The 15588-nt window shown below is 37.4% G+C and overlaps 1 protein-coding gene across 3 annotated transcripts in view; it reads left to right on the plus strand.

The window, feature by feature from the left end:
* Positions 1-15588, plus strand: part of KNL1 (kinetochore scaffold 1) — a 77283-nt gene that overhangs the window by 37305 nt on the left and 24390 nt on the right. For 2 of the 3 annotated variants that reach the window (XM_046010222.1, XM_046010223.1), the window contains 4 exons: positions 725-5791; positions 8206-8344; positions 8954-9021; positions 9834-9932. In XM_046010222.1, the coding sequence (XP_045866178.1) occupies positions 725-5791; positions 8206-8344; positions 8954-9021; positions 9834-9932 (5373 nt within the window). The remainder of the gene's footprint in view (positions 1-724; positions 5792-8205; positions 8345-8953; positions 9022-9833; positions 9933-15588) is intronic. The other variant, XM_046010224.1, reaches the window with a different exon arrangement.

A 15588-nucleotide genomic window follows, 5' to 3' on the forward strand; every position in this document is an offset into this window, starting at 1 on the left:
TACTCAAGTAGACCAGCATAGACTGGAAAACTTCCTACCTTTTCAGTTAAACTAAGGACAGTTCAATCATTGCCAGTTTACATAATAGGGAAATATATTAATTATATCAGAACTTGTCAAACTATAGTGGGCATATGCAGGATTTTCTTAAAATATGGTTTCTTTTTCAGTGTATCTAAGGCAGGCCCTGAGATTCTATATTTCTAACAATCTCCTGATGATACTAGTGCACTAGGTCACAGACCATACTTTGAGTAGCAAGGAGTTAGACTGTTTCCTTACAAATAAAGTCATTGCATTAAGATTCAAAGAGAACCCAACTTCCAAGAGTAGAGTGTACTATAAATTAGCCATCATGCTCTTAGCCCTTTCTAAGTCTATTTTACTTAGAATGAGAATGACCTATCTAATACAGTAATTAGAATTTTCATTATAGTTACATTTGATATTGTCAGTCTTTTTCATTTTTAGTCATTCTAGTTGGTATATAATTAACCTTGATCTTTTATTTGTTGAAAAACACTGAAGGCATTACAAACTTTGAAAAAAAATGTAATAACAAATTACATGCTACACACCACACCATTGTTTCAAACAAACCAGTGTATAATGAAACAATCATTGAGGATTATTTATATAGTACTCTCTATATAGTACATATTATAAAATACCTTTGTAAACGACTGCATTTGATCTGATCTCCTATATTTTGCTTTCATTATAGATTTCAATTACAGAACACAACCATGAAAGGAAACATGCAAATGACCAAACAGTCATCTTTTCGGATGAAAACCAGATGGACCTAACAACAAGTCACACTGTAATGATTAACAAAGGCCTTTTAGATTGTACTAAAAGTGAAAAGTCCACTAAGATAGATACTACATCATTTCTGGCTAACTTAAAGCTCCATACTAAGGATTCAGGAATGAAAAAAGAATTAAATTTTTCCATGGATCAAAGCACTTCTTCAGAAAAGAAAATAAATTTTAATGACTTCATAAAAAGATTGAAAACAGGAAAATCTAATGCTTTTCCTACAGGACCTGATAAAGAAAATTTTGAGATATCTGTTCATCCCGAAGAATCAAATAGGGCCTCTTCTGTATATCAAATGCATGTGTCTCTTAAGGTAGATGAAAATAGTAATAATATGACTAGAATCTTTAGAGAACAAGATGATGGGATGAATTTCACCCAGTGTCATACAGCCAATATTCAGACTTTAGTTCCCACATCCACTGAGGCCAGCTTAAGGGAATTTAAAGGTGATGATATTACAATTTATGGCAATGATTTTATGGACTTGACAACTAATCACACTATACAAAATTTACCCTCAGCAGATAATTTATCTAATATAGAAAATCAAACTCAAAATGTCATGATGGAAGTTATGACAGATTATGGAACTGAAGATCCAGGAAGGAAGACAGTCTTTAAGAATAAACCAAATGCTCCTTTTCAAGACCCTTCTTTAAACCCTAATGGTGAAATACATATTACCAAAAATCATATTACAGGGACAGAAACACACATAGCCACACAGACTTCTAACCAAGATGCCAGCACTTTGGCTATAATTCCAGGATCTATATGTTCCAGCCTAGCTACTCAAGATTATAAGACATTTTTCTGTTCTGGTAGTAATGATGCCATGGAACTGACCAAATGTCTCTCAGGTATGAGAGAAGAGAATAATTTGCTCAAGAATGATAGTAATTATTCTAAAACTTATCCCAATCCAGATGCCATATCTCTTCTCACAGAGAAAACTATTTATTCAGGAATGGATAGCATGGACATTACCAGGAGTCATACAGTTGTGATAGATAATCAGATTTTTAAAGAAGATCACACAAATACACAGAGAGCAGACACACCAATATCTGAAAAAGAAATGGTGCTCCAAAATCTCATAAGCAGGTCAGAGGATGGGGAAATGAATATAAATTGTAGCTCAGTTCCTCATGTATCTAAGGGAAGATTACAGCAGAGCCTGGCAAATTCTTTGTCTATTTCATTGACTGGCAAAAAGACTGAAATCTTCACAGGTGAAGATATGGATTTGACTAAAAATCACACAGCTAACTTGGAAAGTCAGTTTCCTCTTGTATCTTGCAATCTAATATCTGAGAATACTAGTAAATTTCACTCTCACAGCAAAAGCCCTTCAGATGAATGGAAAGAAATGACCAAAAGTCATACTGAACCATCCCAACAGCCAGACATAATATCTAAAATCTTTCCAACTGACACCTGGAGTAAAGAAAAAGATCAAGTTTTAAAGACTGCACCCTATCTTGGTAAAGATTCTCCTCAGTCAGCTGATATTAATCAAGACATAGCAACAAGCCACAGAAATCTTGAGAAACAAATAGAACTGGGAAATAATAAAAATACAGTTTCGTGTGAGGCATCTTTGTTTCCTACCACAGAGCCACTATTTTCATTAGAAGGACAGTCTATCATGAAAAATCATAATATTGCTGTTAACAGTTACACAGTGAAATCTGTATCAGGCCAGAATTCTAAACTGCCTGAGCCACTGAGGAAAAGTGTAGGCAATCCCACAGCTGACTGTTCCCATAACAAAACAATTATTTGTTCAGAGGAGGAACAAAATATGGATCTAACCAAGAGTCACACTATTGTCATTGGATTTGGTCCTTCTGAAGTACAAGAATTGGATAAGACTAATTTAGAAAATATTAACTGCCAGCTAACAACAGTAGACAGAAAGATAGCTATAAATGTTGAAAAATGTAATAAAAGTCCTACAGAAAAAACTGGAGTATTTGTTTCTAATGATAATATAGACATTTTAGAAGACAAAAGCATACGAAAACTTGGATTTCTGAATGAAAAGCAAGATGTCAAAATTTATGGAAGAAAAAGTGTTGGCAGGCAAAAAGTTAATAAGACTATTGTATTTTCAGAAGGTGATGAGAATGATATGGATATCACCAAGAGTTATACAGTGGAAATAAATCATAAAGCTTTATTATATGAACAAGATTCCCATTTGACAGAAACTTCTAAAACTGTTTTGTATACATGTGGGCAAGATGACATGGAAGTCACTAAAAGTCACACAACTGCCTTAGAATGTAAAACTGTCTCACCAGATAAAATAACCACTAGGCCTATAGAAAAAACTGTAATGTTTATAGATAATTACAATGAACTGGAAATGACAAAGTCCCACACTGTTTTCATTGACTACCAAGCAAAGGAGAGGACTGTGCTTGCAGACAGACTTGACTTTGAAGTATCCAAAAGGAATAGCCTAGAAAAACCAAAAGTGTCACGTGCTTCTACTGAGGAGAATGTTTCCTTTCCAGAGAATGGTGAAAGTGACCATTCAGCAGCAAAAGTCAATGAACTAACACTAGCAAGGGGATGGTCTAACAATGGTCCTGTAGAGAAAGCTGTAGGATTTATAGCTGGTGATCATATGGAAGTGTCTAAATCAAGCTTTTGGGAAAATAATGAAGATGTACAAAAGCCTGAATTTCTGAATGAAACTATATCAGGCAAAAGTCAGAGAAGGAAGAGCCTTAGACTAAAAAATAACAAAACTGCTGCATTTTCCAAAAATGATAAAAATGATATGGATATCACCCAGAGCTATACAGTAGAAATAAACAAAACTGCCCTGGAAGATAGAGAGGATTCCCATTTGGTACCTTTGGCAGGAGATTCTGAAACTGTTTTGTATACATGTGGGCAGGATGACATGGAGATGACTAGAAGTCACACAACTGCCTTAGAATGTAAAACTGTCTCACCAGTTAAAATAACTACCAGGCCAATGGACAAAACTGTAATGTTTGTAGATAATCACAATGATCTGGATGTCACCAAGTCCCATACTGTTTTCATTGATTGTCAAGACACGGAGAAAATTCTTCAAGAGTACCCTAAATTTGGAACAGCTAATGGAAAAATCTTGGGTATTTCTTTTCATAATGATGGTAACTCTGTTCAAGAAAACATTGAAAAACAAGCACTTGCGATAGAAAACAAAATTGTTCTTTACACTAAGCAAAAGCATCATGTGATACCTTCTGTTCCTACTAATACATTGTCTGGGGGTCAAAGTGAGATAGAAATTATCAAATTCAATAGCACTGTGGATGAAGAGGTCATGGGGAGTGTTGTAGACCAGGCTTGTACACTGGAAAAAGCCAAAATTGGAAGCTGTCAGTTAAATAGTACAGATGGAAGAAATACGGATTTTACAAATAGTCATGCAACTGCTATGTGTGGATCCAGTAATAATTATTCCCGTTTACAAAATGCTATTTCATGTTTTGATAATTTGGAGGGGAGTGCCATGTCCTTAGGTGATAAAGATGAGAAAACCAGTAATTGTCCAGTGCAAAATGATCTTACTTATGTAAACAATTTAGCCAATGAATATTACTTGAAATCTGAGGGACTGCCTCTCTCTGCTTCTTGTTCTTTGTTAGAAAAGGAAAAAGTGACTCGAACCAATATCAAAGGACACCCAGACTGTGTTAAAACAGTGCTCAAAGAGCAAGATCTGATTAAGGAGCCCCCAAATTTAATAGCTAATCAAACTTTACTACCTAGTCAAGATCTGGGAGAGATAACTAAACCTAATTCAAAACGAGTATCTTTTAAACTCCCAGAAGATCAAATGGAGGGCTTTGTTGATATGCCAGAACATAATTTAAAGATGACCTTTGTTGATGATGTTTGTGTTACTTCTCAGCCTCATCTCTCAAGCCAGCTACCTCCATTGCCTCAACAAGGACAGATAATTGTGAATAAAGATGAAACGATATCATCTCTTGCTGGAAATAAGAATTTAAATATTGTCATAGAAAATTCCTCTGTACCTACATGTGAAAATGAGTCCAAAATGCTCAATAATGACAAACAGTTTACTATAGCCTGTAAAAAAGAGCCAAGGAAGAATATTCAGGCAGCTAAATGTAATACAGATTTCCACAGTAATTCAGACTTGCCTAAGCAAGTTATTCAATCTCATGCTAATTCTAGAGAAGCATTGGATCCTACAATTGCATCTAATACTGCAAGTTTTAGTAGTGTCAGATCTCATCTGAATAATTTGAATGGAAAACCTGAAGAATTTTTAAATTTCCAAACTCCTCATGTACCACCTTCCCCAGAACAATTACTTGGATTAACAAATAAGGCACACAATCATATGAGTATAGTGCAAGCTACAGAAATACATAGTATTAACACAATGCCCAGCAATGTTGAAGATGATAGAGATGAAGAAAGTAAAATTTCTCATAATGGAACTGAAACTAACTCTGTACCACTCACGACAGTTGTAGAAGATAAAGTGAGGCGATGTTCCCTGGGAATATTTTTGCCCAGATTGCCAAACAAGAGAAATTGTAGTGTCACTGGTATTAATGACCTGAAGCAGTTTCAAGCAGACACAACTGATTTAAATCACTTAGAAGCTCAACCAGTCTTCAGTAAGGAGTCAAGCACTGAATTTGTTGCAGCTAAACTGACCTTAAGTCCATCTCAATATATAAATGAGGAAAACCTTCCTATATATCCTGGTGAGATTAATTCCTCAGGTTCTATTACCGTAGAAACTGAGGAAAAGTCTTTGAATGAAGCATATCAAAAAGAGGTTTCGCCATCTGAAAATAAAATAAGAGAAACCTGCAATAGCCAAAAAAGAACCTGGATACAAGAAGAGGATGATATGCAGAATGAGAAAAAAATCAGGAAAAGTGAGATTAAGTTTAGTGATACTGCACAAGATCAGGAGGTAAGCTCTGTCTTGAACTAAGGAATGTGTTTTTAAGTTACGAGTGTTGAATTTTAATTTTAGTCTTGAATGAGCAAGAATTGATTATTTCCAATTATAGAGCTAGGGAAATATTCCTATTTAGAATGTTAAGGGATTATTTGACTAACAGCTAGACTTAAAAACAAATCACAAAAAATGAAACGGGAAGTAGTACAAAAATTAATGTAATTGTACAATCTGTCATTGTGGTTTTGCCTTAGGAGAATCTCTCAGCAGGGTATATGTAGTTTGAAAGTTAAATCCAGTCGGGCGCCTGGGTGGCTCAGTGGTTTCGGCCGCTGCCTTCGGCTCAGGTGATGATCTCAGGGTCCTGGGATCGAGTCCCGCATCGGGCTCTCTGCTCGGCAGGGAGCCTGCTTCCCTCTCACTCTCTCTGCCTGCCTCTCTGCCTACTTGTATCTCTCTCTGTCAAATGAATAAATAAAATCTTTAAAAAAAAAAAAGTTAAATCCAGTCTAAATATCTTAAGGGTAAAAAAACCTTTTTGTTAGACAACCTGCATGAAGAAAAGCTCACCTGAATTTTCTTGGCTTATGAGGATATGTAAAAGCTGAGAGTTCATTTCTTTAGTGGTTGAGAGAATGCCTAGGTCAAGCCCAGTATCTCAAGATGAAGAAGTGAGAATTTGAATTTATGAAAAGAGGTTATAGATTGTTTTAGAGGTTGAGGGAACATTCATTTGGATAACTTGGAGAGGATAAAACCTGTCATTCAAATTGAGTTTTATAGATGGAGAAATGAAGATTAGAAAGTATCAGAGGGGCGCCTGGGTGGCTCAGTGGGTTGAGCCTCTGCCTTCAGCTCAGGTCATGATCTCAGGATCCTGGGATCGAGCCCCACATCGGGCTCTCTGCTCAGCAGGGAGCCTGATTCCCCTCTCTCTCTGCCTGCCTCTCTGCCTACTTGTGATCTCTCTCTGTGTCAAGTAAATAAATAAAATCTTTAAAAAAAAAAAAAGAAAGAAAGAAGGTATCAGAAGGCAGCACCTGGGTGGCTCAGTTAAGTGGCTGCCTTCAGCTCAAGTCATGATCCCAGGATCAAGCCCCATGTCAGGCTTCCTGCTGAGCAGGGAGTCTGCTTCTCCCTTTCCCTCTGCCTCTCCCTACTGCTTATGCCCTCTCTCTCTCAAAAATAAATAAATAAAATCTTTTTAGAAAAGTACCAGAAGTTCATAGAAAACAGAATTTAAACACTAATATGTGAGTAAGCTTAGAAAAATATTTCATTAGTTCTGTAATATGAGGTCCTGAGGAAATGGTTCATCTGTGAAGCTTTGAGAATGTAGTATCATGATAGAAAGTTTATAACTGAATAGATTATATGAAAATTAGTATTATTTTATTCGGTAGATATTGAATAGCTCCTGTGTCCTAAGTATTGTTTAGGTGCTTGGACTACATCAGTAGGAATTTAGAGGGAAAAAATCTGTTTTCATGGAGATTACATTCTAACATTTAGACAAAGGTTATATTGTCCTCAAAACATGTAAGTAGGTAGATGAAAATGGCATTTAAGGCTGTAAAGTCAAATGGTTAAAATGATAAAAGCAGGACTACATCACTTATTTGACATCAGCCAAAGGAGTCTTAGTCACCTGGGGAAAAAGTACTAAAACCTGGAAATAACTTTCTTTGTTGCTATAGCCAGAGTCACTATGAATAGCCAATATTCTATGCTAGTTTATTTCAATGTGGTAGTCGTGACCCTGGTGACTAGTAGTTGAATAATGGAATAGGTCAACGTTTGGCAACTCATAGGATCTGGCTTTAACTTAGACACATCTGAGAAACAATTTGCTTATAAAGTATAATGTACAAGCTGATTTCTATATATTTCTATAGATTTTTTTTTAAATTTTATTAGACAGAGATCACAAGTAGGCTGAGAGGCAGGCAGAGAGAAAGAGAGGAGGAAGCAGGCTCCCCGCTGAGCAGAGAGCCTGATACTGGACTCGATACCAGGACCCTGAGATCATGACCTGAGCCGAAGGCAGAGGCTTATTAACCCACTGAGCCACCCGGGTGCCCTATTTCTACAGATTCTTAAATAAAATTACTTTGAACTCTAGGGGCACCTATTTAGCTCAGTCAGAGGAATATGTGACTCTTGATCTCAGGGTTGTGAATTTGAGCCCCATGTTAGGTGTAGAGATTACTAAGAAAAATAATTAAACTTTAAAAAAATTAAAATTACTTTGAACTCTAAAGGCCTGATAAATTGCTTATTACTTATTCCAATTTGTTACTAAGATATTTCATATGATTGTAGATAAATTTTATGAAGTAGTCCTTGTTAGTGTTCAACAAACAATTATTGTAAGTGTACAGAGTCATAACTTTAGGCTGATGATATTCCTTAACTGATAATTTCAGGTTTTTGATCACCATACTGAAGGGGATATAGATAAAAATGCTAACAGTGTTTTGATAAAAAGCCTGAGCAGGACACCGTCTAGTTGCAGCAGTTCTCTTGATTCAATCAAGGCCGATGGGACCTCTCTCGACTTCAGCAGTAAGATCTTCATGAAGACTAAATAATAGAAGTCATCTGCTTACTTGACAATAATAAATGTATTTCAGTTCAGAAGATATTTGAAATTTATTTAAGCTTTTTGGGACTTATACATAGTTGATGAGTAAAATAATTTTAGTTTATTTTTAATGCTTAGTTATTTTAATAAATTGAGAAGTGATAGACCATAAAGGGTAATTTTCTTAAGAAGCTTATAATTAGGGGTGCGTGGGTGGTTCAGCTGGTTAAACACCTGCCTTCAGCTCGGGTCATGATGCTGGGATCCTGGGATCGAGTCCTGCATTGGGCTCCCTGCTTGGCTGGGAGCCTGCTTCTCCCTCTGCCTGCCACTTCTGCTTGTGCGCTCTCTCTCTCACTCTCTGTCAAATAAATAAACAAAACCTTTTTAAACAAGCTTATAATTAGTGGAGAAATATTGGATGGGATCTTAAAACAATAGTATACTTCACCCTATAAATGACTCTTTCCAAAAAGATCCTAGTCGATAACTTTAAGAGCATGAACCACACATAAACCTGAATGATACTTAAAATTAAGCTTGCACTTTAATGTTGACTTGTTTATCACCTGAATTTGCTTTACTTCTAGCACAGCACAATAGTCAAATGGAATCACAGTTTCTCAGAGACACTATTTGCGAAGAGAGCTTGAAGGAGGTATGTTAAACTATTTCTCATTTCTAATGCAACTATAGTCCCTGTTTTGTTTTCTATTTTTTTGTTGTTGTTTGTTTTCAATTTTTTTTTAAATATTTTATTTATTTATTTGACAGAGAGAGGTCACAGTAGGCAGAGAGGCAGGCAGAGAGAGAGGGAGAAACAGGCTCCCCACTGAGCAGAGAGCCCGATGTGGGGCTCGATCCCAGGACCCCAAGATCATGACCTGAGCCGAAGGCAGAGGCTTAAACCACTGAGCCACCCAGGTGCCCCTGTTTTCAATTTTTAAATTGTTTTTTAAATTATGAAATATTCGGGGTGCCTGGGTAGCTCAGTGGGTTGAGCCTCTGCCTTCAGCTTGGGTCATGATCTCAGGGTCCTGGGATCGAGCCCCTCATTGGGCTCCCTGCTCAGTGGGGAGCCTGCTTACCCTCTCTGTCTCTGACTGTGAGTACTTGTGATCTCTGTCTGTCAAATAAATAAAATCTTTTTTAAAAATTTAAAAAATTATGAAATATTCAACTATACAGTAAATTAGCTTTTTTGTTAAGGACCCAGCATGGTGATTGATTATAGGGAGTAGAAATCACAATTAGAAGACCTGTGTTTTGTTGTTTGTTCCCAATTCTGTTGTCACTGAATAACCTTAAGAAGTAATATTAAATAAAATCTGTTCATGTATAGCTTAAAAATATTTGGATATTTCCACGAACATATGCAAAATACTATATGCTATTTAGAAACAAAATGGGCTGGTTATAATCAAAATGACCTCACCTTGAATATTGTGCAAATTTTTTTTCTTTCCTCAGAAACTGAAAGATGGGAAAATTACGTTAAAGGAGTTCTTTATACTTCTTCAGGTCCACATTTTGATACAGAAACCTCGACAGAGCAATCTCCCAGCCAAAGTAAGTGCAGTTTCTTGGCAAAATAGTTATCTCAGTTAAGCTGTATTATACTTGTTTATTAAAGTGCGTCAAAACAAGTGTTTATTCAAAAATAGAAAAATAATCTAAGGAAGCATATTTTCTTGCAGGAAGTTTTTCTATAGTAAGTGAATTGTGGTTAGCATAAAAATTGTTTTTTGGGGGGTGACACCTGGATTGTTCATTCAACTAACATCTGACTCTTGATCTCAGCTCAGGTCTTGATCTCAGGGTTATGAGTTCAAGCCTTGTGTTGGGACTCCAGCATAGAGCCTTCTTAAAAACAAAGAAATTAGATTTTTTTTTGCTAATGTAGACTTTGATAAGGTAAAATTTTATTTTTTTCTCATTCCTTGCAATGTATTTTGTCTTTGATACTTTTTCCTGAATATATGCTTTTTTCCCACTATATAAAAATCCAAATACAGCAGAAGGTTTTAATAAACATTTTTGAAAATCAAAACTATGTGAGGTTATATAATATTTGAATTGTACAATCAACAAATTCATTTAAAAGATTAGTAGAAAAATTTGTGTCACTTAATAGGGACATGTTTTTCTCTTAAGTCTGTCAAACATTTACAAAAATTAATTATGCCCTTGGCCACAAAGAAAACATTAACAAATAGAAAAAAAATGGAAATTTTAAGGACAACATCATCTGATCATAATCCAATAAAATTAGAATGAATAAAAGGACTATAGCATTCTTACCTTCTTGGAATTTAAGAAATACACTCGTAGATAACTCTGAGATCAGAGATGAAATCAAGACTGTTAAGAAATCAAACTAAAGGAGAATATTTAATACCAAACATATGGGATACACAGCAAAAATTATACTCAGCAGGAAATTAAAAACCTTAGATAACGTTGTTATTATAGAAGAGAATCTAAAAATAAAGGAATTTTTAATGCTCACTTTAAGAAATTAGAAAATGAATAATAAAATAAAACCCATTAAAAAAGCAAGAAGGCAGAGAGTGCCTGGGTGGCTCAGTGGGTTAAGCCTCTGCCTTCAGCTTCATGTCATGGTCTCAGGGTCCTAGGATCAAGCCCCACATTGGGGCGGGGGGTGGTCTCTGCTCAGCAGGGAGCCTGCTTCCCCCTTCTCTCTGCCTGCCTCTCTGCCTACTTGTGAGCTCTCTCTCTCTCTGTCAAATAAATAAATAAAATCTTAAAAAAAAAAAAAAGCAAAAAGGCAGAATTAATACAAATAAATGGTAAAGCTAATGAAACAGGAAACAAAAATTTGTAGAAAGAACAGCAAATCCAAAAACTGGTACTTTGAAAAGACAATAAAATAAGAAAACCCTTAAAGAGCATAATTAAGAAAACAGAGAAGGCTAAAATATAGATGGTTAGGAAAGAAATGTCCAGAGAGTGAAACAATTTTTTTAATCCATCAACTCTGACAACAAATTTTAAGACCTAGATGATTTTTTAGCAAAATATAAATTACCAAAATTAACCTAAACACTGGAAAACTTTTATTGTCATTGAAAATTTTATTTTATAATTTACCTTAAAATAATCACTAGATCCAAATGAGTTCTAGCTAACTTTTAAAGAATGGACCCCCATAACAGCACCTGGCTGGTTCAGTCAGTAGAGCATGTGACTCTTGGCCTCAGGGTTGTGAGTTTAAGCCCCACATGAGGCATAGAGCTTACTATAAAAAAAATGAAAAGGGGGAGGGAAGAGGGAGAAAATAAACAAGGGAGGAAGGAAGGAAGGAAGGACAGATGGACCCACACAAATATGGACATTTGGTTTATGATAAAGATGCCACTGCAGAAAGTGGTCTTTTCTGTAAATGGTGTTGCATCAGTTGGATATCCACAGGAAAAAATGAGCTTTGTTCCATTGTTCACACTATACACAAAAATCAAGTCTATATGACACCAAAAACACAAGTGACAAAAATTGGTCTTCATCAAAGTTAGAAACTTCTGTGTTACACGGGGGTACCTGGGTGGATTAGTCAGTTGGGCATCTGACTCTTGACTTCATGATCTTTCAGGGTTATGAAATCAAGCCTCATGTCAGGCTTGCCCTGGGCATGGAGCCTGCTTAAGTTTCTCTACCCATCTCCTCCGTTTGCTCCTGCTGTCTCTTTCTCTCTCTAGAGAAAAACAAACAAAATACTTCTGTGGTACAAATGATACCATCGGAGAGTGAAAAGACAACCAACAGAATGGGAAGAAGCATTGGCAAATCATACATTTTATAAAGGACTTGTACCTAGAATATATCAAGAACTTTTCAACTCAGTAATAAAAAGACAACCCAATTTAAAAAATAGTCAAAAGGGGGCACCTGGGTGGCTCAGTGGGTTAAAGCCTCTGCCTTCGGCTCAGGTCATGATCTCAGGTTCTGGGATCGAGTCCCACATCGGGCTTTCTGCTCGGAAGGAGCCTGCTTCCTCCTCTCTCTCTACCTGCCTCTCTGCCTACTTGTGATCTCTCTCTGTCAAATAAAATCTAAAAAAAAAAAAAATAATAATCAAAAGGATCTGAATGAACATTTCTCTGAAGAACACATACAAATGACAATAAGTATGGAAAAATGTTTTCAGCATCATTAGTCATTAAGGAAATGCAAGTTAAAATGACAATGAGGGGTTCCTGGGAGGCTCAGTCAGTTGAGCATCTGACTCTTGGTTTCGGCTCAGGTCATAATCTCAGGATCCTGAGATTGAGCCCTAGGTGGAGCACCAAGTCAGGCTCCATGCTCACTCAGCAGGGAGTCTGCTTGAGATTCTTTCCTAATTCCTCTCCCTTTGCCCCTCCCCCGCTTACATGCAATCTCTCTGTTTCTCTCACTCTAAAGTAAATAAATCTGTCAAAATAAATATATAAATAAAACTACAATGAGTACCACACACCCACTATAATGGCTATAATCAAAAAGAAAATAAAAAGTGTTGGCAAGTATATAGAGGAATTAGAATTTTCATACATTGCTGGTGGCAGTGGCATAGCTACTTTGCAAACAGTTTGGCAAAAAGTTAGACATAGGGGTGCCTGGGTGGCTCAGTCGGTTAAAGCCTCTTCCTTCGACTCAGGTCATGATCCCAGGGTCCTGGGATCGAGCCCCGCATCAGGCTCTCTGCTCAGCAGGGAGCCTGCTTCCTTTCCTCTCTGACTGCCTCTCTGCCTACTTATGATCTCTGTCTGTCAAATACATAAATAAAATCTTTAAAAAAAAAAAAGTTAGACATAGAACTATTATAAGTTCAGCAAATTCTACTTCTAAATATATTCCCAAGAGAACTGAATATATACGTACACACAAAAGTTGTACATGACTTCTATTCATAGTAGCCCAAAAGTGAACTCTGATTAGTGGTTACTTGGGGCCGGGATAAGGGTGGAAGAGAATGGAGAGTGACAGTTAATGGGTACAGGCTTTTTTTTTTTTTTTTAAAGATTTTATTTATTTATTTGACAGATAGAGATCACAAGTAGGGAGAGAGGCAGGCAGAGAGAGAGAGAGGAGGAAGCAGGCTCCCTGCCAAGCAGAGAGCCCGACGTGGGACTCGATCCAGGACCCTGAGATCATGACCTGAGCTGAAGGCAGCAGCTTAAACCACTGAGCCACCCAGGCGCCCCTTTTTTTTTTTTTTAAAGATTTTGTTTATTTATTTGACAGACAGAGATCACAAGTTGGCAGAGAGGCAGGCAGAGAGGAGGGGAAAGGCAGACTCCCTGCTGAGCAGAGAGCCTGATGGGGGGCTCAATCCCAGGAACCTGGGATCATGACCTGAGACTAAAGCAGAGGCTTAACCCACTGAGCCACCCAGGTGCCCCAGGTACAGACTTTTTTATAGGGGGATGAAAATGCTCTAAATTAGATTGTTGATGGTTGCATAACCCTGTGAATATAATTTTAAAAATTATCTAATTGTATACTTAAGTGGATGAATTATGATGTGTGAATTAAATTTCAATAAAGCTGTTAGAGCCTGGGTGACTCAGTTGTTAAGTGCCTGTCTTTGGCGCAGGTCATAATCCCAGGGTCCTGGGATCTAGCCCCACATGGGGCTTCCTGCTCAGCAGGAATCCTCCTTCTCCCTCTCCCACTCCCCCTGCTTATGTTCCCTCTCTGTCAAATAAAATCTTCAAAAAAAAAAAAAAAATTAAAACTATTTAAAGGTGCCTGGGTGGCTCAGTCAGTTAAGCACGTGATTTAGGCTCAGGTCATGATCCCGGGGTCCTGGGATCTAGCTCTGCATTGAGCTCCCTGCTCAACAGAGAGTCAGCTTCTCCCTCTCCCACTCCCCCTGTTAGTGCATTCACGTTCTCTCTCTCTCTCTCTCATAAATAAATAAAACTTTTAAGAGACAGCTATTTAGAAAAAAATCAATTCCAGTATTGTATATCTAAATGTGAAGTATAGGGTTGCCCAGGTGACTCAGTGGGTTAAAGCTTCTGCCTTCAGCTCCAGTCATGATCCTGGGGTCGTGGGATCAAGCCCCGCAACCGGGCTCTCTGCTCAGCGGGGAGCCTGCTTCCCCCTCTTTCTCTCTGCCTGCCTCTCTGCCTACTTGTGATCTCTGTCTGTCAAATAAATGAATAAAATCTAAAATCTTTTAAAAAAATAAATAAATGTGAAGTATAGGGGTGCCTAGATAAGTGAGTTGGTTAAGCATCTGATTTCTGCTTAGGTCATGATCTTAGAATCTGAAGATCGAGCTCTGTGTCATGGTCCCCACTCAGTGGGGAGTCTGCTTGTGCCTCTCCATCTGCTTTTCCCTCTGCTTGTGCTCAATTCCTTCCTCTCTCTTTCAAATAAATAAAATAATTTAAATAAATCCGTAAATAAAAACAAATAAATATAAAGTGTAAATCAAAGATGGAAATGGAAAAATGAACACACATCTTTTGGGTCCCCAACCTCATTATTCTACCCTTCTCATTGGCATACTCTTGCTTTAGCTGTACATGGAAAGTAGAAAGCTGTCTAGGTATGGATCCAGAGCCTGCATCCTTAGGAAAAGCAGAAAAAGTACCAGGGGACTGGGAGAAAACAGAGGGGAAAGATAGGAGCAAAGAGGATGGTGACAGGGTAAAGAGGGAGAGAATACCTCAGGAGCTAACTGAATCTTCCCGTTTCCTCTCAGGCCTTGCAGAGGTCAGGAAGGTCAGTGTTAAGGAAATAGATCTGGGAAAAAAACCATCAAAATAGAGATTTTATGGGGCGCCTGGGTGGCTCAGTGTGTTAAAGCCTCTGCCTTCGTCTCAGGTCATGAGCCCAGGGTCTTGAGATCGAGCCCCACATCGGGCTCTCTACTCAGCAGGGAGCCTGCTTCCTCCTCTCTCTCTGCCTCTCTGCCTCTCTGCCTACTTGTGATCTCTGTCTGTCAAATAAATAAATAAAATCTTAAAAAAAAAAAAAAGATTTTATCCTATCCCAGAAAAGAAATTTAAAAATCCTAAAATAGGGAAAGGACAAAGAGATAGACTATATATGAACCATGGAAAATGAAGTCTATAACTAGGGGCATCTAATATAGGACTTGGGTAACTGTGAGTCTCTTTTAGGGTGGAACTGGGGAGAATGTTCTTTTTATTCTTTTTTTTTTTCCCTAAAGTAAGCTCTATACCCAGTGTGGGCTTGAACTCATGATCCTGAG

The sequence above is a fragment of the Meles meles genome, chromosome 6 (genome assembly GCF_922984935.1).
Source record: "Meles meles chromosome 6, mMelMel3.1 paternal haplotype, whole genome shotgun sequence".
In the NCBI taxonomy this organism is placed as follows: Eukaryota; Metazoa; Chordata; class Mammalia; order Carnivora; family Mustelidae; genus Meles; species Meles meles.